Below are 25,238 nucleotides of genomic sequence, written 5' to 3'. Positions count from 1 at the left end.
CGATAACTTGCAAACACTTGGGCAGATAACATTAATGTACTGTACTACATAAGTTGTGATCTTGAAGCATCTGTTGGACTCAAAAACAATTCTTTCGTGTACAATGTTATTTACAAGTTGCAACTGCAAGTTGTATTAGCGGATAAGAAGAACTAACATACAGTTGACAAGCTGCAAAGTAAAAACTAATCTTCTTCTTTTTTGGGAAGCAGCAAGCATAAATTAATTAGCATGCACCTTGCCGGAGAACCACTACCACGACCGGCCGGTCAGCTCGCTACACCGGCAGCTGCTCCGCCGTCATTGCGGGCTCTCCGTCCCCTGGCGGCTCAACCTCCGAGCGGCAAACGGGGCAAGTGTCATGCGACGCCAGCCACATATCGATGCATTCTACGTGGTACAGGTGCTTGCACAAGGGCAGCAGCCGCACCATCTCGCTTGCCTGCACCGTGCCGAGGCACACGGAGCACTGGGCGCCGTCGCCGCTGCTCCCTCCTCTAGCGCTGTGCCTCGCGGACGGGGTATATGCGAACTCCGGCAGCCTGGCGAGGTCCACGCTGCGACGGCGAGGCCCCTGGCCAGGGCCGGTCCCCGCACCGGCCGCGGCGACCGGCGCTCGGTTGCGGACTTGGTAGCAGAAGAAGAAGAGGACGGAGAAGAGCGCCGTGCTCGTGAGAGCGACGCAGGTGTAGCTGAAGATCACCGTCGCTTTGTTTGTGTGGTGCTGATGCTCTGAACCTGGCAAACTCGTCGGCCCGAAAGAAGCCATGGCAGTGATGCTAGCTGCTTCTGCTTCAAGCGATTCGCCCGTAGCGTAGGTAGAGAATGCGAAGAGGGATATGAGTAGATCGATGCTACGTCTGCAGTGACTTAGTTTGTGCATTTTTTAGCGTTCCGCTGCGACAATTTTTAGTCGAAGCTCTCAGCAATTTGGCGTTGACTTGTAGTAGCTTCGGATGGGGTATACATGCATCAGGAGCGTTTACCGCCACGAAAATGACATTAGTATTTATTTGTAGTTTAGATAGTGTAGAAGGTTAGACTTGGTTAATTAACTACCTGCACACTAGTTCAAACGAACAAAAAGAAGTATTTTGCTGATTGTCAGCTGTCTATGACTCCAAACTAGAAATGTATGCGGTCTTAATTAACAAAGTGTTATAGTGGAGGTGGAGTTTTATGTTAATTTCAAGGGTTAAACGAGTAATCTAGGTGAAAATGAGAATGGTTGGATTCGGATCTCCTCTCAAATCTGATGTTCCACTGAACAAAACTCAAACAAGATAACTAGATCAAATTTCTCAAAGCAAGTAACAAGCTCACCAAGTTTGAAGTATATCCAAACACGTGAGCCTCCAATCAATAACTTGAAGACAACCGATGTCAGGCCACCAAATCTAGAGAGATATTGAAATCGCCTTTTCTTCTTCTTTCTCTCTTCCAATAGGTTGTAATGTTGTTTTGTCAACCCATTGCTCGGTGGCTAGGTTTTCTCTCTTCTCCCGTTTTCAACGGGTGAGCAATCTCACCGTTGAATGTGACTAAGATCAACGGTTCACAAGCACTGGACTTGTGGCGTCTTTGCTGGGCCATAGCCGCGCCTCCATGTGGAAGGAAGAGAAGTCTCAACAAACTCCCTCTCCCAACATCATGGAGGGTCTTACTACCTGCTGCAGTGATGCTAGCAAGTTGGTGGCATATTTCGAGTTTCCTTATAGTTAGCAAGTTTGTCAACATATCAGCACCCATTGCAACTTGCAAAACAATGATATTGATACCGAACGTCAGTATGCTTTGACCTTGAATGAAAACATGTGTTCTTACTCAGGTGGGTACTTTGTTTGACAACACAACACTTGCCGTTTCAACCACAATAGCTATTTGATTGCCTCTATTGCTGCAATAAATTCAATTCAGCTTTGGTTGTAGACAATTCCACATACTTTCGCAACCTGCTTTTCCATGCCACCACCCACCGAACGAAAGGGGAGAAGAGAAGAGGGAGATGTGGTTGTCCATGAGATGGGTGGGGGGAAACGAAAGGGGAGAAGAGAAGAGGGAGATGGGCTTGGCTCAGAGATAAAAAGGCGTATTGTTTTGTTATAGTGTATATTGGGTACTACTTTGCAACAGGAGTAGGTAATAAAGCATAGGTGTGAAAGAGAAGAACCCCACCTTTGCTCCTGTGTTCTCCACCGACTCCCTCACCTCTCGTGACCTATCTGGCTCTGGGAAGCAGGGGACCATAGCCCACGGGTCAACATATGGATCAGAGTGAAGTTCAAGTTAGTTTTTGTTAGTTTTGTGTGTCCTTATCGGTTATGTCTCGACGATGCTGACAACACGAAGCATGAAATTGAAGTCTCATGGATTGACCGCTCCAATCCAGCGAAGGTGGTGGTGCCACGTGTGTTTGGTTTGTCTTTCTCTCATTTGGTTCTACTATGCTCTTGGTCTTCTTACTCAATATTTGTAGTATGCAGTGGTTTAACATGTCTTGGAAGCGGTGGTCCCTGGTCACAATGCATCCAGCGATCTTATTGTTAACGTATTGTCAAGTAGGTACCATCATGGATGGTAATTCAAGTCGAGGATAGGAACGTGCTGCGAGAGATCTTTCACAGGTAGGAGACGGCAAGAGAGATTTTTCCCCAGGTTGGAACTCGGCCCCTCGTGTGGAGTTATAGACCTACGTCTTACCTTGATTGTATTAATCTGAACATAGAGGTTATAATGTGTCTTACCTTGTCCGGAGTCACTCACCGGTCTTTATATAGACAGCCAGACAAGGTTACAAATTGTGTTCGTATCTTAGATGGATAGGTAGGTGTATGGCAAATCTGCCAAGTTTCCTTCCGCTTTGGGACTCGCAGCGCAGGCCCAAACTCACGTTTTTTGGTAGGCCGCTGATTACTCGGGTCAACAAGTCCCATTGTTAGGATACCCACATTTATGTTCTCACATCTTAGAGTGGGCGGCTCATGCAGCAACACAGAACTTTTGAGGGAAATTTCATGATGCCAAAGGTGGAGCTAGAGAACAATGTCGAAGAACTGTTGTTCGTTTTTTCATTCTTTAATTTATTCCATGTGATGTAGTTGGTTTCATTGAGCAATAAAGTTTGATCTTCTCCCCAAAAAAGTAACAAAGCATTGAGTAATGTTCTGCATGATATCATGTAAAAATCGGAGCGCCCTGTATGCTGTATCCACAACATTCTATTTTCTTTGTCTTTTGAGGACTAAACAAGGAAGAGTTCATGTAAAAAAGGAAGCAAGGCTTGGTTATCACAATCTTCAGCGGGAGAAAAAGTTGCAACCATTTCTATATTTTTCTTTTTGGAGGACAATCCTTTTTACAGGTTACTACTTTTTTGGTACAACTAACATTTCCGGTAGACACAAACAATTCGTCACAAAATCACATCATCAAGAAATTCCCCAACTATTAACCATTACCACCGTTTGATTTTCTCTGGTTAAACTGTGGATGCCGGACAGTAACAAAGCTAGACAGGGCTAACAGAGTCGTCGGCGTACCCGACCGGCGGCGGCACGGCGAACGCCCGGCACACCGGGCACGTCGGGTGCCCCTTGAGCCACTTGCCGATGCACTTGTCGTGGAACCGGTGCCCGCACCGCGGCAGGTCCCGGAGCGCCTGCTCTTCCCGCAGGCTGCCGAGGCAGACGCAGCACTTGTCGTCCTCGGCGCCGGCCCCGCCGCTGCCGCTGTCGTCGTCCTCGTCGTCGCTGAGCCTCAGGAACGACTTGGCGGCCGACATCGAGCTGCTCGCCGAGTCCGGCGAGAGCCAGACGACCATGACGACGATGTTGGCCAGGCAGAGCGCGTAGGCCACGACGTCCGCCTGGCTCCGCTCGAAGACGACGATGATCAGCGGGACGAATACCATGAACACGAAGGCCAGGCACCGGTTGGCAAGCAAGGCGCCCGCGGCAGCGGCCGCGCCAGCTCCTGCCGCAGCCGTCGTCTCCACCAGAGGCGTCAGGACGGGCGGGTCGTCGTCGTCATGCTGCCGCGACGACGTCGATGGGGCCTGCAGGTCGGCGCGCGCGTCCATGGTGTGGCGGTACCAGCGGGCGAAGCAGTAGAAGAGGAAGATCTGGAGGGAGAAGCTGCCGGCGAAGGTCGCGGCGACGACGCCGTAGTAGTCGTAGGCGAGCCGGGTCGCGAGGAGCAGCGTCAGGAAGGTGAAGGGCAGGTCCAGCCACGGAAAATCCATCGCCGCCGCGCCGCAGGCGAGGCTGCGTGCATCACACACGCGAGATGCGCGGGAGGGATGCGATTCCTTTCCTTAGTTCTCACCTGGAAGAATCCATGGAAGAACAGTGGGATTGAGAGGGATATTCCTTGGAGTTTATCCCCTCTGCAAGCTCGCCTCTTTTTTCCCTTTGGGAACACAAGCCAAGAAAAATTAATTGAATGGACAACAAACAATCAGTCGTTAGCTTCCACGCAATGATGGTGATTATCGACTTTAATGGATTGGCAGACAAGTCTCCATTTTAATATTAATAATTTCGTTCCTCTCGGTGATTGGGCTATATAAATAAAGGTGATTTGTAAAAAAGCAAAAATAAACTATTAATACAACTTTGTATTTAATCAGTGGCACTTACTAGAATGGCGCCCACGCTTTTCGAGATCAAACTTTGACCAATTGTATGTAAATTATATGTTACAAATTTTATATCATTGGAAAGGTTTTGGAAATACGAATCCAATGATATAATTTTTGTAACACATAAGTCTTAAATTATTAGTCTAATTATTGGTCAAACCCAAATCTTGAAATGCGTGCGTGCCATTCTTTGTGAAATGGAGGGAGTATGATAAATCAAAGTCAGTACTCCCTCCATTCCAAAATACAACGTATATAGATTTTTTTTAGAAAATTTCATAATACATCTCATTTTTCTCTTGGTACCCACAACCGGCCAATAATACTCACATCCATTTATTATTAATCTAATATGAGTGGTTAGGCATTAGAAATGAGAGCTGTCTTGATACAAGTGCACAAATTCATATGAGGTATATTTTGGAATGGAGGGAGTACTAAAACTCACATCTGCTCTGATGTGTGCACTCTGAAATCTTCTAAAAAAATAATAGCAGATTATTTTATGATCTGCTATTAAAAATACACATAATAACAGAAATAAGTTGGTTAGCCAAAAAAAAATAGTTTAAAACAGATTGAATGGATTATCATCTCAATGCCAAACCCTCTTTCTTCTTCGGGAGTACGTGCAGGTTTTATTTTGGTTGCCGTGCAATCATAAAGGATGAGTGGTCTAAGCTACGTACTCACCAAGTCACCAAAAACACGAGGTTTTACCTCACGGCCGGAACGGATAATGACGATTCCCGGGCGTCGCTGTCAGTGCTACCCTGTCAAGCAATGCGGCCAAGTGCCCAAGAGGTCGTGAGGTCGTGTTGTATTAGCATTTGTCGGGGCGCGCGAAGCAGCATGCTTTGCACTGGCTCGTCGCGTTGTTTCTCTTTTATACACAAACGAATGGCGGATGGCCGTGAAGCATCAGGGGTGGATAAGTGGTGACCATGATTTCTTTTTGCACGAACAAACGAAAGCGATGGCATGGGGACCCTGTATGGTGCAGTGATGGAACAGAATATGCCTTGTTTTGGTTTTCTAACTCTCACCAGCCATGTCCCGCCCGCCCACAAAGATTTGCTAGGGTTTTGACACTCTGCAAAATTTAATTACTCTCTGGCCGGAATTACTTGTCACATAAATTATGTATTAAATCGGTGACAAGTAATTTCCGTCGGAGGAAGTAGCATATTTAGATGACATAGGAATTCCTTCTAAAACTCGTGTGCATCACAAAGGGTGCTCAGGCTGGGCTGGGCTGGGGGGGGGGGGGGGTGGGGGGGGGGTGGGGGGGGGGGGACGTGATCGGCCAGGAGAATAGGAGATGGCAAAGAGATGCGGCCCATGAAGAAAAGTAGATAGAGAATGATAAGCGGGCCAGGGCGGCTGGAAGAGAGTAATGCTGGATGGACCTGTATTTTTCGCCAAGGAAGAGAGAAAAGGTAGGCTGCGGCCTAGACAAGTGGAAATAAAAGGAAAGGGGCTAGCTCGGGTAAAAAAAAAATCACCCCAACCCCCTGAAACCCTAGAGCGCCGCAACTCCACCCTCCCTTGCCGCCGTCGACACGAGCCGCCGAGCAAAGCCCGCACGGCGACGGCGGCGGCAGCTCCTACTCGTTCGGCTTCAGCGTTTACTGCATCGGCGGCACGGTCGGCCATCCCTAGGCAGCGGTCTCGCCCGTGGCGGCCCCTGGCGACGGTGACGAGGTCTGTGAGGCGACCGCGGCCATGGCGGCATGACCAGGCCCTGTGTCCATGAGGATCCGGAGGCAGTCCGCGCGGATCCGTGAGGCACTAGAAGCCATGAGGCCCCCTCACGTTGTCCTCCCCAAGTGACGGCCTCCCCATGGCACCTTGGTGGTGATGGCTACTCTCGCATCTACGGTCGTTGTATCAGCAGCTCCGGAGACATGGTGTTGGTATGGGGGGAAACCATTGGCCGGCTTGTCCGGTCACGACGACGATGATGTTCGTAGACGTCTTTCCCTTTCCCTGAGGCATTGTCGAGGTACTTTCTCACCACCCCCGAACCAAGTTCCTGGGTGAAAACCCAAAGTCCTCGGACTGAGTGGCTGCGGAGCTAATGGCATCGTTGCTCCCTTGAGGGCGCCGTCGAGGGAATGCTAGATCTGCGGGTGAGGGGGTCGGTGGGCTATTGCCGGCTGGTCGGTGGCTATGGCTTGCGTCATGGATGCCAGGCCTTGCAAGTTGTAATACTTCGATTGCTATCCTGAAGATGGGTTAGCGGAAGACGGTGGCAGCAGATTCTAAAGCGTGAGAGGAGGACACACGCTGAGAATTCGTTGGACCTGTTGCGCCCAGTGTGGCCTCCGGTTTTGGATGCTAGGCGGTGATATGCGGTCAGGGAATACGGCCTGGTATGGTCACCCCCTTTATCACGCTTGTAGGCATAGTTTGGTGGTTTAGTTTGTTTGATCGATGTATTTTTTTTGTCAGGCTTGCTAATAAATTAATAAAATGTGGTTATGTGCATCATTTTGATGCAGAGGTGGGGGAGTTCAACCTCCTTTTCAAAAAAATAAAAATAAAAGAGAAAGTAATTTTTCTTTTTATAAATTCTGAATATCCGATTAAAGCTAAAAAAACTAGAAAGTAAAAACTAAAAATTTCGGTAGTTCATACTACTCTTTAATATGCATAAACACAATCAAAGAATATCAAATAAAAAAGGATGAAAACTATCAAGTTATAGTTCAAGTTGGTCGATCTTGTTTATCAGCATTAAAACGTGAAAGAAAATTTCTCCACATAGAATACGGTTGTCTATCTCAGCTGACCTCACACAATGTAGGATATCAAAAGATTGATTATTCTGTATGTTAAACGAGTAATGTTTTCATCCTTTGCCTTATCCTTGACGAGCCTTTGGCGACTTGGTTGCAATGGATCGCAGGAGCTAAGAAATCAATACCGTATATTGACTAGTTTGACCCGTCAGGCATCTGCGGTGGCTCGGCGCTGATAATAGTATAAGGCCCGTCAGGCTAAATACAATATGTGACGGGATGCAAAAAGGGGCGGATCACACCGATACGGCATGGTGCGGCCGCCGCCACATCTAATTTCTGGCCCACAAGCCCACTGGTCTCAGCCCAAGCCTCAACATCAACTCTGTCCCTCCCTCGTCTCGATCCGATCGCGTAACTAATCGATTGTCCAGGCCGCCGAGCGTACCTGATTTCCAGGATTACGTCTATTCGACTTCGTTTGGTCTCCTACGTCGATCCTCCAGTCTCCCGTCTTCGACCTACCGCCGGGGCGCAACATCACGCGCAAGCACGGGAGGGAGAAGCAAAGAGCGCGCCACCACGTCAGGGGCTCAGGGCGGCACAGCAGCACGCCGGGTTGCCGACACCGGCGGGTGGGCAGTCACGCCGTTAGGCGCTACGGAGGCAGGAGGAGACCAGCGAGGAGAACACATATTGCAGCAGGTTTCCCTTCACCAAGATGCCGTCAAAGAAGAATCACGAAACATCATGAGGTATATTAAAAAATAGAATTTGAAACTTTAGAACTCAAAGCGTAGAATTGCAGAAACCCTAGACCCCTCTGTAACCAAAGACATGGCTTCAACAATATTCCGGTCCTTTCTTTTCAAGAGAAGTGATAGCTCATTTGTGAAGCGAACGATTTGCAACATCAACTAATAAAACTGGAAATTCAATTTTAGATGCAATTCCGAAGGAATTGTTGGCAATATACTCACTCCAATCCATAATAAGTATCTCAGATTTAGTACAACTATGTACTAAGTTAATTCCAAATCTGAAACACAACAATTATTATGGATCGGAGGAAGTAGATTATATATTGTGAAGTCCATGTTCATGTTATTTTCATCCGTTGAGGAATTTTGAGCTTCAGTACCTTCAAAGTAATATATATTTGTTGTTTAGGTATTTTGAGTGCCGGTACTTTCACATTAATATATTTCCAGTATTTCAATAGGCTTTTGCATAGTAATATCGCACAAGATTTTCTTGCTGTGTAAACTCGCCACACCTTCAAATTTATTCTGGGTCCGCCACTGGATGCAAAGCCAGTCGTTCTAGGATGAGATCAAAGAAAACACGCCGTGTTTCGTCGTTTTATCCACGAAGTACGTCTTCCTGGTGTAAGAAACATCGGCCGTAATTGGCACTGGATCATTACAGAGACCATAATAAGTATAAAATTCTAAGTAGCAAGGGCGACCTTGCTTGCTCAATGAACCTAACCCAAATCCGCCCTACCTTAGTTGCAGCTGCCTGCGTTGTCAACGGAATTAAGCACTATATCCATTTCTTCCAGAAGATTAATTCCCAGTTTCCAACCTTACAAATCCGTAGCCGACCGATGGCAGACAACATCGCTCACTACTCACAAAACACGAACAAGAATTGCACACGAAATTAGTATACGAAACCTTGAAACCAACCATATTATGCCGGACTACGCGTGGCAAGGGAGCGGTGTCTCGGATGCCGGGCAGAGCAGCGTGCTCCTCCTCGCGTTGTACCCTGGGCTCCTGGTCCTCGTCATCCTCTCCGCGTTCGTCAAGTACGTGTGGATCGCGCTGGCGCTCTACTGCGCGCTCATGGTCCTCTTCTCCTGCACCGCCCGCTTCTGCGCACGGCCAGAACCAGCCGGGTCATCTACCGTGGACCGGGGCGGCCTGTCGGAGGCTGGCATAGCGGCGATTCCGGCGTTTGCGTACGATGCCGGTGTCGGCGACGGCGGCCAGGTCCAGTGCGCGGTGTGCTTGGGGACTCTGCGCAGAGGGGAGACGGTGCGGCGGCTGCCGGTATGCGCACACACGTTCCATGTCGGGTGCGTCGACATGTGGCTGCACTCGCATGCAACGTCGCCTCGACCCGCGTGAAGAGCTTCATGCGCTGCCCAACGCAACCAAATCTAATAGAAGGGGTTAAGCAATTCACTTATACTTCAACACTCCCCCCTCACGTGTGGCTCCCGCAGGTCTAAACGTGGACCGAAAGTGGGTTGCAATTTAATTGCGTTAACTGGGCTTGAACTCGAGACCTCTTGGCTCTGATACCATGAAAAGCTTCATGCGCTAGCCAACGCAACCAAAAGACCGATCTGATGGAATGGGCTAGGTAATCCACTTATACTTCAACACCGTGGAAGAACGGTAAGATGATGGCGCCGCCGCTGCCGCCGGTATAGTTGGTGACGGCACGGCTGCTGAGAATCGTCAGAACCGAGGACGCTACCGTCGTCCCCAAAAATGGCTTCTCGTGGTCTTTTGGTAGTTGGATCTCAAATCTGATTTTGTTTTTTATGTGTACATATACATTCTGAATATTGACTTTGAAATTTGTAAAATGTGACCGAAAGTACAACTCAGAGACAGGTGTAGACAAACACGTGAACTTATCTTTTACCAAGGTGAGGATGAACAAATAAGCGTCCCATTGGAGGAAAGCTGGGTCGCGTCTTCTCATCCTGAAAATAGGAACTAGGAGAAATACATCGATATCAACCAACAGTTATACGATTAAAAGATAGAAAAAAAAATTCTTTTCCGTTGAATCAATGACTTTATGCATGTTATTGTGTTATTACACATGGACATTGTTCCTCGTCAAGCTCATCAACATGTTTTTGAAATAACCTATCGACCGTAATATGAAGCCACCCGGGCTAAAAGCTGAATCTGCTCAGCGAGACGCGGACAACTACGGTAGCAGGTTGTTGCGAGTGCAAGTGTGGAGCGACACCACCCCTATCACGCCCTTGACGTGGGTACGCTGCGCCAGCCTTCCGTGATTCCCCAACACGCATTCCCTGTTAGGCAATTTCAAGCGTGCGAGACACGGGCCTCCGTACGATTTTGGTACATGTCTCTATCGGATAGATTGTTAGGTTATCTCGGAAGTCTGACAGCGATCAGTGCCACTCCGCTTCTTCAAGCTTATCCCCTTTGCGCCTGCTAAATTCCAAACACCAGATTGACCACCGCCAAACGAAATCTCTTCATTGTCTTATTGATGATATATTCCCCCAAATGAATTTCACGTAGTGTAGTAACATATGGCATGAACATGCTAATCCCTAAATCCGGCCAGCTATCCATCATCTCTCGTTTCTTCTTAATTTACGTCACCGAAAGGAGTGCCATCAGAATCAGTTGTAACGTGAAGGATCACGTTCACACCGGTGGTAACGACGCGTTGGTTGAAGACTCTGTCTCTGTGCCAGCGGCAGCTGCTTTTGAGGTGGCCTTCCGTGGCGGCGGGAGCGGGAGCTCGCAGCGGCAGAGCGGGCACGTCCGGTGCGTCTGCAGCCACAGGTCGATGCAGTCCACGTGGAACAGGTGCCTGCACGGCGGCAGCTCCCGGACCGTCTGGCCGGCCTGCACGTCCTCGAGGCACACCGCGCAGAGCAGGCAGCTCTGGCGCGCTCCTTCGTCGCCCGTGGCCTCGTACGCGAACGTCGGCAGGGTGCCGATGGCCGCGTCCGTCATCCCGCACGTGCACCGGTGCGCCAGCCGCACCGCCGTTGGCGCGGGCGCGGCAGAGGCGACGCTAGGCTGCTGCTGCCGCTGCCGCGTGCCATTTCTACGTGCGGCAGCAACAGCGGCAGCGCCGCCCCTGGGGCCGAACCAGCCGACGAGCCCGAACAAGAGGACGATGAGGCCAGTGATGGAGCAAGCCCTGGCCACGCTGACGACGGCGACGAGGACGCAGAAGAGCAGCAGGGAGACGAATGCCACCATGATGCCGTAGCAGATCTGGGGCTCGTCCTCGTCCACCGAGAACGTGCCGCTCGCTGCAAGCGCCAGCCTCGGGTACAGGTTCAGCATCTATATGATCGTGTTCGGCGCTACCTAGCTACTAGCTTGCCCTCTGTTTCAGTACAGAGTACAATTTTTCAGAGCACCATCTCTCAAAGCCTTAGCATCTGCAACTTGACTCGTTCAAGATTTACCAAAACACATATGTACATATCTCACCCGGCACCCATCCCTGGTCGTCCAGAAGCGTGCTCCTACACCTGAAGGCGCCACGAGCCCACCACCGATGATGGCGCATGCATTTCTCAGAGCCTCACATATTTGCAATCGTAGGTAAAAAAAGATTTCTTTCGGTCAGAGTATCTTTGAATGGAAAGGTAAACTTCCTCTTAAGATCAAAATCTTCCTCTGTCAAATGTTTCTGGGAGCTATTCTCACCAAATATAACATGACAAAACGTGTCTGGCCTAACTCTGCCTGTGCCTGTGCTACGGTAGCAAATTGAGCTAAATAGGGCGTAGTTTTCTTTCAATGTCAACATGTTTTCGCCCCATAGTGGTATGGCCGAGCCGGCTGTATCACGGTGGGTTTCTGTTGATGCTGGAATCCGCTACCCTTTCCCTTCTGCTTTTCTTCCTGCTGTAAGCTCGAGACTGTTTTGTTTTTGTTTCAGTGAAATGGAAAATGGGGTGGCCTGATTTGAAAGGAAAAAAGAGTACCAAACACAAAAACGGTCACGCCGAGACATATTTCGGCCCAACGGGATATCCATGGAATGTCCAAAAATATGTTGATTTTTGGTACTACGACCACAAACATGATAATATATATAAATGACCATGTTCAAACATTACTATTATTACATTAAAAGAAGTAAAACAACGACAACAATTTAGCTTCGGAGGGAGTAGCACGGAAGGGTGCCTCGACTTGTAATTACTCCCTCTGATACTAAATTCTTGACTCAAATTGCCCAAATATGAATGTACTTATTCTTAAAAAGTGTTTAGATATATGTAATATTTCGACAACAATTCAGGATCAGAGTGAGTAATTCAAAAGTGGGGGTCCAATTGAGAACTTAAGAACCCATTGTACTCTTTTAGGGGATTGCCCATTACAAGCTTCTAGCTGACGAAGGATACCGTCTCGTCGTTGCGTGTGCAGCGGCTAGTATGGACTAATTGGGCATGTTCTTTATAGCAAAATATATAGAAAATAGTGATGCACAAAACAAGTGACACAATCCGAGTATGACTTACCGCTATCATCACTGAATTTTTTAGATTTACATATAACCTTACACATCAAAAGAATGTGAGAGAAATAACCATACATCAAAATAGGAAGAATACCTGAATGTAGAAGTAACAAAACTGATTAAGATTGCATATGATATTATTATTTTGAAGTTGTGGCTATTTCTCAGTCGGTCATTTTTTTTAATCAAAAAGCCTTAAATCATAGTTGACGTATCAGTCCCGTCGGATTAACTGAGGGTCATCCAAACTCCTCCAGCTCCTCTATGCTATCACGGGGATTGATCTGTAACTAAAAAACATGCGACTTCTCGGTACCAAAAGCGTAATTTTATAGGACCTTATATTTTTGTTCATCAAACCAATAGAGAATAAATTCAGAGTTTATGGTAAAATTTTCGAAAAAGAGAGCATATCCCCGGTGTGCAGAATGAAGATCCATAAGCTTTTTATTTCGTGAATGCCGAATTGGCAACCCGAACTGCAAATTTTCAAGATCCGATGACCAGCAACCATTCGAGCGTGTTCTACTAATGGTACTCAGTTAGCCCATCTCCAACAGATGATGTATAATAGGGCACTGAAAATTTAGGACGGGGCACCACTTTTGCAGTTTTTCGTGCCCTACAATAGGAAAACCATTCGAGATGATGTAAAATAGATCACTAGCAAAAATCAAGATGATGTAAAGGGCACTACATCTGGCAAAAATTCACAATGACACGTGGAGTCCACCGGTCAGAGACACAACTCTTCTTTTCCTTTCTCTTCTTCCTCTGTCTTCTTCCTCCCCAAATCCCAAATCATCTCAGAACCCAACGAGCACGCCTTTGAGGAGAGCGCCAAGAAGCAGGGCACCGCTGCCGGCTGCCCTCCCAGCCGCACCTGTAGCGGTGCGGGCAGCAGAAGCAGCTCGGCGCGTCGGGAGCGGCAGAAGCGGACGCGCCCGTGCGCGTCGGAGGAGGCGGCCGCGGGAGGTCGTCGTCATTCGACGAATTGGTGGAGGAGTGGGGCACAGGCGGTGCGGAGGGGCGGAGAGGGCCCCTCTTCTGGTCACCGGCGTTGGTCGGGGAGGAGAAAGGAAGGCGGCGGTCGGGATCGAGGAAGGAGGCGGGAAGGAATTTTCAGGCGCAGTTGGCCTTGGCGCGCGAGGAGGACAAAGGGAAGGAAGGGATAGGGCAGCCCTATGCATGTCCTATATTTACATCACTTGGGATGATTTTTTCGGGCATGACCCAAAATTATTGGGACATGGTATGTTTAGATCATCTGTTGGAGAAACATTTTTTGCTACTCGTGCCCTAAAATACGGATTTTTAGGCACAAGCCCTATTTTACTTCATTGTTCAAGATGCTCTTAGTTACCCAGAAGTCGCGGTTGCTCTGCGGCAGCTCCCAGTAGCCGCCACCAGGTAGATCATTCGCACGGTCGCACGACCACCGGCTACAGCGTCCAGAACCCGACCCGCGGTGTAAAAGCAGAATTCTAGTACAATCGTACAGATCCCTCCATGCTGCTGACGAGGAGCCTGAACTGCGCCACGTACTGAACAGCTGGAAAGATTGAAGTGTGACAGGGTGCCATGGACGACGGTGCGAGGTGGAAGAAAGAAGGGATCGAGAGAAAAGTTAGATTAGGTTTTGAACCATAATGAAAAACGTTGTTGGCGCGATGGGATAAATTGCTTTCTCGTGGGATGTCTTTTTTTTTCATGTTTTTCATTCAAGAAAAGTCTGTTTGCGTCTACGTCACTACTACATAATGGATCATTAGTAACGAGCGTAAAATGACATCAGTAGTGGGCGTCTCACCCGCCGCAACCTGCATGCCCGTGATGAGGTGCAAATCAGTGACAGACAGGCCACCCGTTACTGATGGGGCGCGTCATCAGTGGCGGTCACGCCACACACCTTACATTGATGGGGATTAGGAAAAAAAAATCAAAAAAAAAATCGATGGCTTGTCAAAGCTCCGCCGCCCCCGCTTCCCACATGCGACGCTACTCCTGCAGGTGCCATTAGTCCGCCAAATGGAGGTTAGGGTTCAATTCAGACTTTCCCTAAAAGATCAAGATTTAAAGTAGAAATCCCGACCGGGATCATACTTTTCCTAGCGTGCCAAACAGCTTCATGGTCAGAATTGATCAGGATTGAAAAGGTCAAAGTCCATGAATTAAGAAGTCAGGATTCATCTTGAACGTCGTCTACAAGTACAGGGTTGGAAACGGACTTTTTTCTTTTCATTATCTACTGCAACACGAGCGCCATGCATAGTATCTGGATAATCTATTGGCCGGCGGCTAATTTGCCACTTTGCCAGCAAGGATTGTAGCATGTTGTGAGTAGAACTTTTTTTTTGGGAGTTGTTGTGAGTAAAACTTTGAGAATAGGGAGCTGTGTTGTTGGCTTGTTGCTATACGTGTGGTTGCGAAGAAGTGTGGACAAACTATACCCTGCGCCCTTAAAGAGTGTCCACGCTTGGTGGCAAAGACGTGTCGGATGACTTTTACACGAATCGACTGAACTTTAACCAAACAAAGCTGTGCTGTTAATAGTTGTTAATACTACTATACCAGGAATAGGAAAGTACAAGAGGATGGGTTGATCTGCCAACTAGAACAGCTTCTAACGTGGCCGAAAAGTAAATGGCACAAAGCAAATGCAACAAAGAAAAGAAGGCATCGCGTATCTCTCACTTTCGTCATGGTGAGAAGAAAGAATACAGCTTTAAAGCTAGGCACTCTGGTCATGCATTTTGAAAACAATATACCTGACACTAAATGTTTAGACTCTTTGCAATGCCACCAAACGGATCTCGAATAATTGGATGCCAAAGGTCCAAATTGCACCTCGTAGCAATGTTCAAAATGTGCCATTCATCTATTTACTGCACAATCACTCAATCAACAGTGCAGGCCATGTAACATTTTGTTGCCTCTGTTCCGCTGCACGTACCTTAGTGTGGTGACAGCACTTTTGACTGCAAAGTCACCATTGTGCTCTAGACATTGCCGGGGACGCCGAGGCCGACCTAATCACATCCGTGCGCTCCAATACGCCAACGCACCTCGTCGTCGACTGACGCCCAAACCGTATCGGTGACGGCGGTTTCGACCGGACCACCAGAATTTCCAGCGTCTCAGACGACGCCGAATGAGCGAGTGGCGCCTGCGACGGAGATCTTGACAGAATGTAATCACTTGTAGTCGCCGTTGGCATTGGTGATGCCGACCTGGACAGGATCACCTCCTCCTTCGTCCCGCTCGCAGCCGAAGAAGAGCTCCCGATCCTCAACGGCGACCGTGCCAAGATTTCCGCCAGGATCCTCGACGCCGACGACGTAGGATGCCGCTCGGGCGACACGCCGCAGCGTCGCAGCTGCGGCAGCGGCGGCGAGAGCTCGCCCAGCCGCGCGCCGGCCTCTGGCTCCGGGTACGCCCGGCACACCGGGCACGACGAGCGCGTGCGCAGCCAGACGTCGATGCAGCCGCCGTGGAAGAAGTGCTTGCACGCCGGTAGCACGCGCACCACGTCGCCGTCCGCAAGCTCCTGCAGGCACACCACGCACTCCACCGCTGCCGCCTCCCTCCCCTTGCTCTTGCCGCCGCCACCGCATCTGCTAGGCGTCATCGGCGCTCGCGACCTGTAGGTGAAGGTGGGGAGAGCGGTGATGTCGTCCATGCTAAGCCCGAGGTCGTCGGAGCCGAGAAGCGCGCCGGTGCCGTTCCCGTTCCGCTCGCGCCACTCGCGCAGGACCGACAGGCCGTAGCGGACGGCGATGATGATGTACAGCACCGTGAGGTTGGAGCTTGTTGTTGTTCCGGCCGTGGCTGCGGCCGGCGCGTCGATCGAACTAGTGTCCGGCGTTGACCCGGTGCTCGACGACATGGATGTGGTTTAGGGACCTCTTGGAGTCGGACGACTTGCTACGAGGAAGGTTTCTAGGACTAGGACACAAATGGATGTTGTGGAACAGTGGATGGAGCTGTGGTTGACGTCGGATGGGACTTAAAGGAAGCAAGGATGAATGAAAGCGAATGTGCGCCGCACTCATCATGCTAGATTTTCAGTTGGGCCGCTAGCTGCACTCTGATTGGGGCTGCTAAATGGTTTTTGGAATCTGCTGTTGCTGCAACACCCCTTTTATTGTTTCTGCTCTGGAACGTGGTGTGGACATGGTGTAGGGTTGAGCAGGCACTACTAGTTTTCTTTCATTTATCACTTTTTTATTCGACTAATTAGTATGCTTGACATCACACTATTCAACGCTGATCTGGTGCAGCGGTTCGGGCATGACTGGCGTACGACACCGATTGCTGTGAATTGTTTGGTGTCTGACGCTGTTGGATGATGTGCGGATAGGTTTGAGGTCAAGTATTTTATTTAATTTTTTGAGAACAGGTTTGAGGTCAAGTTGGCAGCGAACTATTAGTTGGGTGCAAAATGAGCTGAAAGCAAAAGGGTTTTAATTTCCAGCAATATGGAATCGAAGCAATTTGCATTGTCTTTCAGATACGAGAACAGTGACCATTTTTTCCGATGAAACATAGCCACGCTGGTTTCATTCATCGAGGAACAAAGTCCAGGACACAGGAGATAAGAATTATAGCGGTGCCTTTTTAAGGTGTTGTTTTTTCACCACACAATGAAAGGACTAACTAGCAGCTGTCCACTGCTCTCCTAGGACTCTTACTTGCGCCAAGCACGAAGATCATACAATCTGCGGCCATCGAGCTCGCCTAGCTTGGAGCTGAAAGTTATGTGATTTCGTTCCTTCGATAGTGCCACCACAACATCATAACTAGGGATGACCAGATCTTGCACTGCAGTTTGGCTAAAGCTTGTATTGAGCGCCGAGACCACCGTTGAGCCCTTCAAGGTTTTGCACAAGAGCATCAGGAGCCAGCTGAGCCTGCAGACCTGCAGCAGGTTTAACCGTTGAAGTCGTTGCATGCCAAAACAGAGGAGGGGAAAGAGCAAAGAGCCGACACGTTCATTTCATGGATGAAGGCAGTTTCGGGTGGGGAATCAGGGATGGGAATTGGGCAAATGAGACCCAATGTGTCATGGGCCGTCCAAAGAAATCAAGAGTAATAGGCCTGTTAGGTTGGCCTAATTAAAGGTTAGGAATTGGGCAACGGAGACCCAATGCGTCATGGGCCAACCCCAGAAATCTTTTTTTTTTGAAACAGACAGGGAGTTCCTGCATTTCATTAAAAAGAAAAGAATTGGTCCCATTTATAAGGAAAACCGGACTGAAAACCATACACCAACGAGCAGTTTTTTAAAAGAGAACTACTCAAACTCATAAGAGCCGCATGCGAACTACTCCCAAACAAGAAAACAACGGTACCCTATCTCAAGCAACAACCCACGCCTAAGGCTAGCCCTCACAACGCAAAAGGACACAAGAACACTCAACAAAAACTCGCAACCCGTTGAGTAACACCCAAGAAATTTGGAGTCCGCGGTTTTGGGGACAAAAACAATGCGTCATGTAAATGCACCCGATGTCCTACTATTATTGAGTCGGTGTCAGTTAGTCATAAAATTGTGAAATTGCACATGTAGATCCTAATTTTATTTTAAGTGGCGCACGAGAGGTCCTAATCTGGTTCTAACCTGTTTGCCCGCATACGTGGCAGGTTGCGCGTACATGGCAGGTTGACCTGGTACACGTCGGCGGGGGTACATTCAAAAGAAATTTCATTTAATTTCAAAGAATTTCATTCATAAACTTCTCACATTCTAATTCAATAGCAGTTTCATTTCAATTTCAAAGGAGTTTCATTCGTAAACTTATCATATTCAAGTTTATGAATGAAATTCCTTTGAAATTGAAATGAATTTGTTTTGAATGTGCCCCCTTAACAGCCCGAGAGCAACTCTTTTCCTTTTAAACTTTTGAACTGTTTTGTAATTTAATTATTTTCATCATCATGTCATGCTCATATCATCATTAACATCTTGCCATGTCATTAGCATCATGTCTCATTGAAATCAAATTCCTTTGCATGGAGCTGTCTTTTAATGTGATTACGTTTTCGCATGTTCGCGAAAGCCTAAAATTATTTTATAAAAATTTTAATTTTGGTTTGACAAATTAATTCCGGATCTAGTCAAGCCTACACGCTCTCTCTTCGTATTTTATTTCAAACTCAAAATTAATTAAATTCGTGTGGAGTTGTTTGTTAGCCAGTCCAATAGCTAAACCCTAGTTTCTTCCTCCCCCGATCCCCTTTCTCCTCTGCCTCTTGCTCCCGTTCCCCTGGCTCGATCTCCTCCATGGCCAAGCTTCCCCCGAGCTCTCCTCTCTCCCGAGCTCCCTCTCTCCCGTGGCTCCCTGCTGCTCGCCCGCGAGCCCCACGAGCGCCCCCACCTAGCCACGCTCGCCCGAGCTCCTCCTCCTACCGAGCGCGCCAAGCCACCTCGTCCCCGGGGCCGCCTCGCGTCCTGCTGCTCCCTACGCTGGCGACCACCCCCACGTGCGCCCCCTGCTGCCGGAGCTCCGCCTCCCCTTGCCGTTCTCCACCTGCACCTTGACGGCCTCTCTCGGACGCTGCTCGTCGCCGCTCCTCAGCGCCGTCCTTCGCCTGCTGCTCCTCGCCGTCGACCTGCTCCGCCCACCTCGCCGGCGTCGCCCCCTCGTCTGCTTCCTCTCCGGCGCCCGCCCTCGCTCCCCGCGCCGTTGAGCTCCCTCGCCTGCTTGCCGCCGGCGCGCCCCTCGGTTTTCCCACGCCGTCCGCCTCCTCGCCGGTCGCCACTGCTTCTGCTCCACCCGCGCCTGCGCCTCGCCGCTCGCCTCGCCTCCGGCTGCCGCTTGCTGCTCGCCAGGCCCCGCTCGGCCCTCTCCAGCTCGGCCCGTCTCCAAGCCCGAGTCCAGCAGGCCCGTGCCCTTTTCCTCCTTTTGGTCTCTTTTCTGTTTTACTGAAGTTGCTAAGTCCTGACGTGTGGGCCGTGCTGGTCAGCGCATCCGTGTGCTCGTTGCTGTGTGCTACCGTTGGTGCTACTGCTCACAGCATGTTGCCGTTGCTCCGCATATGTTTTGCCGTGCCCCGAAGACCAAAGAACATCGGAGCCGGAGCCATGAACGGCTACAACCATGACAAATGAATGGCTACATCGGCTACACGACTACGTGTATGACTACCTCGTATGACTACATCGTCTACGTCGACTACTTCTTCTACATCGCGATGCCGCACGTGTCCAAGGTATAACGAGCGACCGTCCCGTGAAGCCACCGTTCTTCGGCGTAGACCCGTAGGTTGCGATCGATGACATTCATGTGTTGTATGTGTTGTATGAGATGCCCGTGATTGTATTGATTGTATCGATAATATTAGTTGCAGGTACGTCGTTGCCACCGGCGTGTGCCACTCCGATTGAGTTGTTTGTTTTGTGTTGTTCTTGTTAAAGCATGTGTTGCATCTATCCATGTCATTCTCATGCATGATAATATAACTATAATTTTGAGTGTACTTAATCCATTAAACTCTATTCCTTGCATATGGAGTTGTATAGATGTTATGTGTAGTATTTTTGGATTCCATTTAACTTGGTAAATTATATATCGGATTTACTTTCGGAATCCCTAATATGACATGCATCATCCTTATATGTCACGCATCATTCTTTGATTGCACATATCAATTACCTTGTGCATCTTGTATGCTTATACTTTTTTTTTATGTGGTGTATTTTCTTCTTTCTCGCTAGTCTTCGATTCCTACGACAACGACTACGCTTGTGTTCTTCTAGGATTCTTGCTCAATTTCGGGCAATTGAGTACTCCAGGCAAGCAACCATTCCTTGACCATGTTGATTATACCTATTGCCTCTCTCTTAATCTTGCATTGAGTTATGATTTCAGTCTTGTCACGATGCCTTTAAGATTGCATAGCTTGTTAGTCAGCTCTACTTATTGCCCTATGTCTTGTTACTTGTCCTAATACCATGTCAGATGTTTGCTTGTTGCCCTACTTGGTCATTAGAAGTCTTGCTTAGGTTGCGAGTCTAGTGTCCTTACTTTGGGGTTACACAATTGCTACATCCACATGTTACTTTATGTTTTAATTGCAATTCTTAAAACTGTGATATGATATTTAACTGTAACAAGGCAACGATGGGAGGCCGTGCTCTAACGCATTGGTGATTTGTTCCATTCGAACCGACTAAGGACTGAGATCTCGTTTTCGCTGATCCAAGAAACATCGTGCTAACCGCTCGTGGGAGAAGATATGGCTTCCCACTCGACTTAATACTTGATCCTCAGCTCTTCCAGGGCCACATAGTTCGGCCGTTCCATTTGGCATTTGCATTGCATGCACACAGAGATTTGTGGAGACCTGTTGGTGACTTTGCATTCATATAGGATTGCGGCACTAGTCTGGAGTGGTCATCTTGCGGGTTCTGAACTGCTACCAGCTGTCCTCGCAACTCTTGAGTCCGTACGACGCTTCAGCTGGGCTCTCGTTTCGGATATACTCAGTTCGGTGGTCCCCTGGATTAGTTGTGGAATTTGGAAACGTCGTGTCGCTCAATCCAGCCAGCGCACATTTGAGTGTGAGCACGCTTGGTATTTGTGGGTTGGTCGAATGTGTACGGGTAAATTGGTGCGTCCTGCAGGGATAATTCTTCGGAAAGCCGTGTCTGCGGTGATGGACGACTTGGTTGGTTATTACTTGATCATAGAGATCTTAACCAACTTAATTTCAAAAACTTGAGTAGTAATTAGCCTTAATCATGGATATGCTTAAAATTGCTTAAGTGTGAGTGTCCGCGGTGATGGACGAATTGCTTCCTCATAGGGTGTTGAGGGGGTGATATGAGGATTGTGTTGTTTGGTGTTTAGTAAATAGGTTAATCACCTTACACCTTGTAGACGCTTCTCATCTCTCATTAGACGTTGTTATTAGAGTGTCTTTCTAGATATTGTTGCTGCCGCATAATCCCACCATATTTATCCCTCCTTTGAGAGTTGTTGCATAATTAGTTTAGTTCTCCCGTAAGTCTTGCGAGTACTTTGTACTCAGTTGCTTTGCAACGTTGTTTTCTTCAGAGGTTCCATTAGAGCAGGTGAGACGCTAGCTTCTTCGTGGAGCACGACGTTGGATTCGATGTTTAGCCAGGAGATCCAGATCAGGGTTCTGAGACTCGTGGCGGGCTTCCTTCCAGCTTCCAGCCTCTGCAGGCCATGCTGTATTCTTGTCCGTACTCAGGCATAATTCGACTTCCGCTGATGTAATGATGTAATGTTGGTACATGTGTCCTCTGTTTGTAATAATTGTTATTCTGCTCCTTGTATGAGCCTTTGTAATTACTCTCTTCTGTAGAGTTTTGGTAATGATATTCATGTTGCAAAACCCTGCGATGAGCACATGAATGCATGTATGTATTGAAGTGTTTATCCTAGGTTAAGAACTTGAGGCTTGAATTATGCAAAGGTTAGCAATTTGGGGCTAAATTGCATAATTCCGGTCCCGGGGTCTTACACCCCCGCTTCCGACGTATACCGGGTCAACTTGACTTTATCGTAGTGAGGTCAAATGGCTCGGAACCAGCTAATTAGGACCTAGTGTGGGCCACTTAAAACAAAATTAGGACCTAAGTGTGCAATTACATAATTTTAGAGCCAAACTACACCGGCTATATAATAGTAGTACCACGAGTGCATTTACCTCAAAAGAAAAAGTACTCCCACAAAATGCAAAATTGGTAGTTTTGACTGTACGAGCCTACCGTGTTAGCGGAATTCTTGTTCCAAAAGAAACACTTTATAGTTTTCGACTTTTGGTTTTACTAGCAGAATGCCCGTGTGTTGCCACGGCCGAGGCAAGCCACTTTTAGGTCTTTTTTTTCCTCTTTTTTTTTCTTTTTTTTCCCCTTAGGCCACACCCGTTCTCTCTCTTGGGTCAGCTTCCCCGAGAGCGCCCAGCCCATGCCCGGACGAGTGCCCGTGCCCGTCTTCCTCCTCGTGCCAAAAGTAGCACACACACGCGTCGGCCACTGCAATCTCCGCCCTCGACGATGCCTCCTCGGCCCGTGACCCGTCCAGATACTCTGAACCGTATCCCATGGCCCTTCTCTTCCTTTTCCCCTTCTCAATCATCCCCCATAATCACGGCTGAACCGTTTTAGCGCGCGTTGTCGTAGGGGCTCTCGAGTGATCGCCGACATGCCGAAGACACGAAGTGTGACACTGAGGAGTTTACCCAGGTTCGGGCCATCCGGAGGTGTAATAACCTACGTCCTGCTTTTGTGCTTGGATTTCATTGATTTAAGGGTGTTTACAGGTTGCCGGAGGTGGCTCCCCGGCTAGTTACTTGAACTCCTAAGAGCCTCTCAGCTCTGCCTATCTTAGTGTTACTATGTGAGGATTTAACCTAGTCAGAGACGAGCTCAGTCCGAAAGAAACCAATGGGATGCGAACTGAGTCAGAGTGGCTCAGATCAACACGGCGGGGATGAGGGCTAAGAGAACGAGGCTGTTCCCCTGTTTTCTCTAGAATTAAACGGTGTATGACAAGATGGAGCCTGCATGCCAGAGCCACCGACTCTCGGATGGAAGGAGGCACCACATGCTGGACCATATGCTACATCGCAGGATCAATCTGCCATTGCACCTACAGATAATGAGCATCACCAAAGCAGAAGAGTAAGGTCGAATGTATGAAGAGATATCTTTGGGTTTTTAATTGTGTTTTCTCCGCTGCGTCAGGGGAAGTATTTTTGTTGGATTAGGAAGGGTCTCAGGAGAGGTGAGCTCGGCCGTCTGGAGCGGACGAACGAGTGGTTTGCATGCGGGCGGACGAGGTGGGTCTCAGGGGCTTGACGAAAAAAGGGAGGAAAAAAGGTGAAACGGTCCGTATTTTTTACATTAGTATAGATATAGATATAGATAGATTCAGTGCAGGTAATGGACCAGCCGGTTTAATAGACCTAATATACATGCAATTCTAGGAGTCCACAAATTTTATGGGATATATATAGATAGATTCGGTGCAGGTAATGAGCTAGCTGGCCAAAGAGGCCTAATGTACATGCAATCTGAGTGGCCAAAATTTTTATGGAAAATTTGACATACGATGGTAAAGAGCATTTTTTAGATAGGCATAGATATATGGAGTAATTTGGAGCATGCGGGCGTCGCGCGGTTTGACTAACGAGCGGACGTGTGCTCGTTATAATTCCCGTTATATATTTACAGTAGGTTCTTTTAGGGAAAAAAAATACAGTATGGTTTTGGCCTTTTGGTTATCTAAATGTCTGCCGGATGTCATCACCGTAGAAAGCGACTTGGACCGTGAAATTTCAATGTCCGGCGTCCTCGGCCAAGTCGCGGACGGCGACATTACCGAATTCACATCTGTCGTGTAGATCAAAAGCTCCGAGTGCGCCAGGGACCTGATTACCGGAGATGACGACCTCGATGCCCCATAATTATTCATCCGTGACGTGTCGCCTCCCTTGGACGACGCCCCGCACCGGCGCAGCTGCGTGGGCGGCGGCGACAGGGGCGCCACGCCCAGATGGACTCCCTCCGGTGCCAGTGCCGGGGCCGGGCTCGCTCGGCACACGGGGCACGACGCGTGCGACAGGAGCCACACGTCGACGCAGCTCGCGTGGAAGAAGTGCTTGCACGACGACAGCATGCGCACCAGCGCGCCCTCTCGGAGCTCGTCGAGGCACACCGCACAGCGGTCGGCCGCTTTGGCCTTGGCCTTGTCACCGCCGCCGTGCCAGCGGTCGGCGGGTGAAATAGCGTGGTACGTGAACGTTGGCAGCAGGGCGACGTCCTCGGGAGCGAGGCCGAGGACTAGCTGCTGCTCTGGGCTCGCGGTCCCCACGCCTTGCCCGGTGGCGGCGTCATTCCTGCGCGCCAGGACGCCGGCTCTGATGGAACGGCTGAAGTAGATGAGGCCGAGGAGGACGATGGCCACGAAGACGCCGATGCCCGTGTACTGCAGCGTCGTGGACGCCGAGCTGCCTGGCATTGCTTGCCTCACTCTTTTTTGTTTTGTTTTCTGAGAGGTGCTTGCCTCACTCCTGTACTGCCTGCAGGAGGACCGAGTTTGCAAAGTCTGTTGCATTTTATTTGTTTGTTGAGGTCGCTGTAACCAGTGTGATGCATGTGTTTTTTGTGTTAGGATAAGCGGATAAACCAGGCAGACACGCATAGGAACGTGGTATTTTGATTCTTGATGATTCCTGACTTTCTTTAAACTAACGAAAGAGTTGGTCGTGGATAACTGGATACGCATCTGAAACATCTATTTTAAATGATACGAATTTGTATTATGATTATATATTTCATACCCCTTTCAACTCTGATTCTAGATGATTGCTATTTTGTGGCCCTTTCAACTCTAAGGGCCATGTACCCGCAAAATAAAATAAAAAACTCTAAACGCCATGTGCACTATATTATCTAGAATGTCGATATGAAACTATGTCGGCACGCCGGCTGTCGCGGTGGATGCCGGGACGGAGATCCCGGAAAGTGGCCATGGTTTTACGGGCAGTGGATCTGGCGGGCTGGGCGTGGATTTTGCTTTCGCAAGCTATGGCGGAGTAGGAAGTCG

General features: G+C 48.8%; 6 protein-coding genes across 9 annotated transcripts; 1 reads left to right on the top strand and 5 right to left on the bottom strand.

Annotated features, from left to right (window-relative positions):
• Positions 1–277: 277 nt before the first annotated feature.
• Positions 278–769, bottom strand: LOC100829692 (RING-H2 finger protein ATL39). Its single transcript, XM_003566232.4, has one exon. It carries the CDS (start codon positions 767–769, stop codon positions 278–280), a length of 492 nt encoding a protein of 163 aa, XP_003566280.3.
• Positions 770–3,295: 2,526 nt separating this feature from the next.
• On the bottom strand, positions 3,296–5,508 carry LOC100830510 (E3 ubiquitin-protein ligase Os06g0535400). 4 transcript variants are annotated; one of them, XM_010233128.3, is made up of 2 exons: positions 5,360–5,508; positions 3,296–4,323 (listed from the first exon to the last, which is right to left on the bottom strand). In XM_010233128.3, the coding sequence occupies exon 2, from the start codon at positions 4,238–4,240 to the stop codon at positions 3,509–3,511; it is 732 nt and encodes a 243-aa protein (XP_010231430.1). In that variant the 5' UTR covers positions 4,241–4,323; positions 5,360–5,508; the 3' UTR covers positions 3,296–3,508. The 4 variants fall into 4 exon arrangements, with proteins under 4 accessions (XP_010231430.1, XP_003568521.1, XP_010231429.1 ...); XM_003568473.4 differs by having other exon boundaries at positions 3,296–4,407; positions 5,360–5,506; XM_010233127.3 differs by having other exon boundaries at positions 5,333–5,497.
• A 3,271-nt stretch (positions 5,509–8,779) lies between these two features.
• LOC100829385 (RING-H2 finger protein ATL32) lies at positions 8,780–10,047 on the top strand. The gene has a single exon (XM_003566231.4). The coding sequence runs from the start codon at positions 9,081–9,083 to the stop codon at positions 9,516–9,518; it is 438 nt and encodes a 145-aa protein (XP_003566279.1). The 5' UTR covers positions 8,780–9,080; the 3' UTR covers positions 9,519–10,047.
• A 564-nt stretch (positions 10,048–10,611) lies between these two features.
• On the bottom strand, positions 10,612–11,873 carry LOC104582674 (E3 ubiquitin-protein ligase ATL9). Its single transcript, XM_010233125.3, has one exon. The coding sequence runs from the start codon at positions 11,463–11,465 to the stop codon at positions 10,812–10,814; it is 654 nt and encodes a 217-aa protein (XP_010231427.1). The 5' UTR covers positions 11,466–11,873; the 3' UTR covers positions 10,612–10,811.
• A 3,639-nt stretch (positions 11,874–15,512) lies between these two features.
• LOC100829085 (E3 ubiquitin-protein ligase ATL41) lies at positions 15,513–16,764 on the bottom strand. Its single transcript, XM_024459732.1, has one exon. It carries the CDS (start codon positions 16,541–16,543, stop codon positions 15,644–15,646), a length of 900 nt encoding a protein of 299 aa, XP_024315500.1. The 5' UTR covers positions 16,544–16,764; the 3' UTR covers positions 15,513–15,643.
• A 7,072-nt stretch (positions 16,765–23,836) lies between these two features.
• LOC104583170 (RING-H2 finger protein ATL57) lies at positions 23,837–24,863 on the bottom strand. The gene has a single exon (XM_024459950.1). The coding sequence runs from the start codon at positions 24,831–24,833 to the stop codon at positions 23,850–23,852; it is 984 nt and encodes a 327-aa protein (XP_024315718.1). The 5' UTR covers positions 24,834–24,863; the 3' UTR covers positions 23,837–23,849.
• Between the last annotated feature and the right edge of the window lie 375 nt (positions 24,864–25,238).

This window comes from Brachypodium distachyon, chromosome 2, assembly GCF_000005505.3.
Source record: "Brachypodium distachyon strain Bd21 chromosome 2, Brachypodium_distachyon_v3.0, whole genome shotgun sequence".
NCBI lineage: Eukaryota > Viridiplantae > Streptophyta > Magnoliopsida > Poales > Poaceae > Brachypodium > Brachypodium distachyon.
Note: the sequence above shows the minus strand (reverse complement) of the source record. Positions and strands in the feature narration are given on the sequence as shown.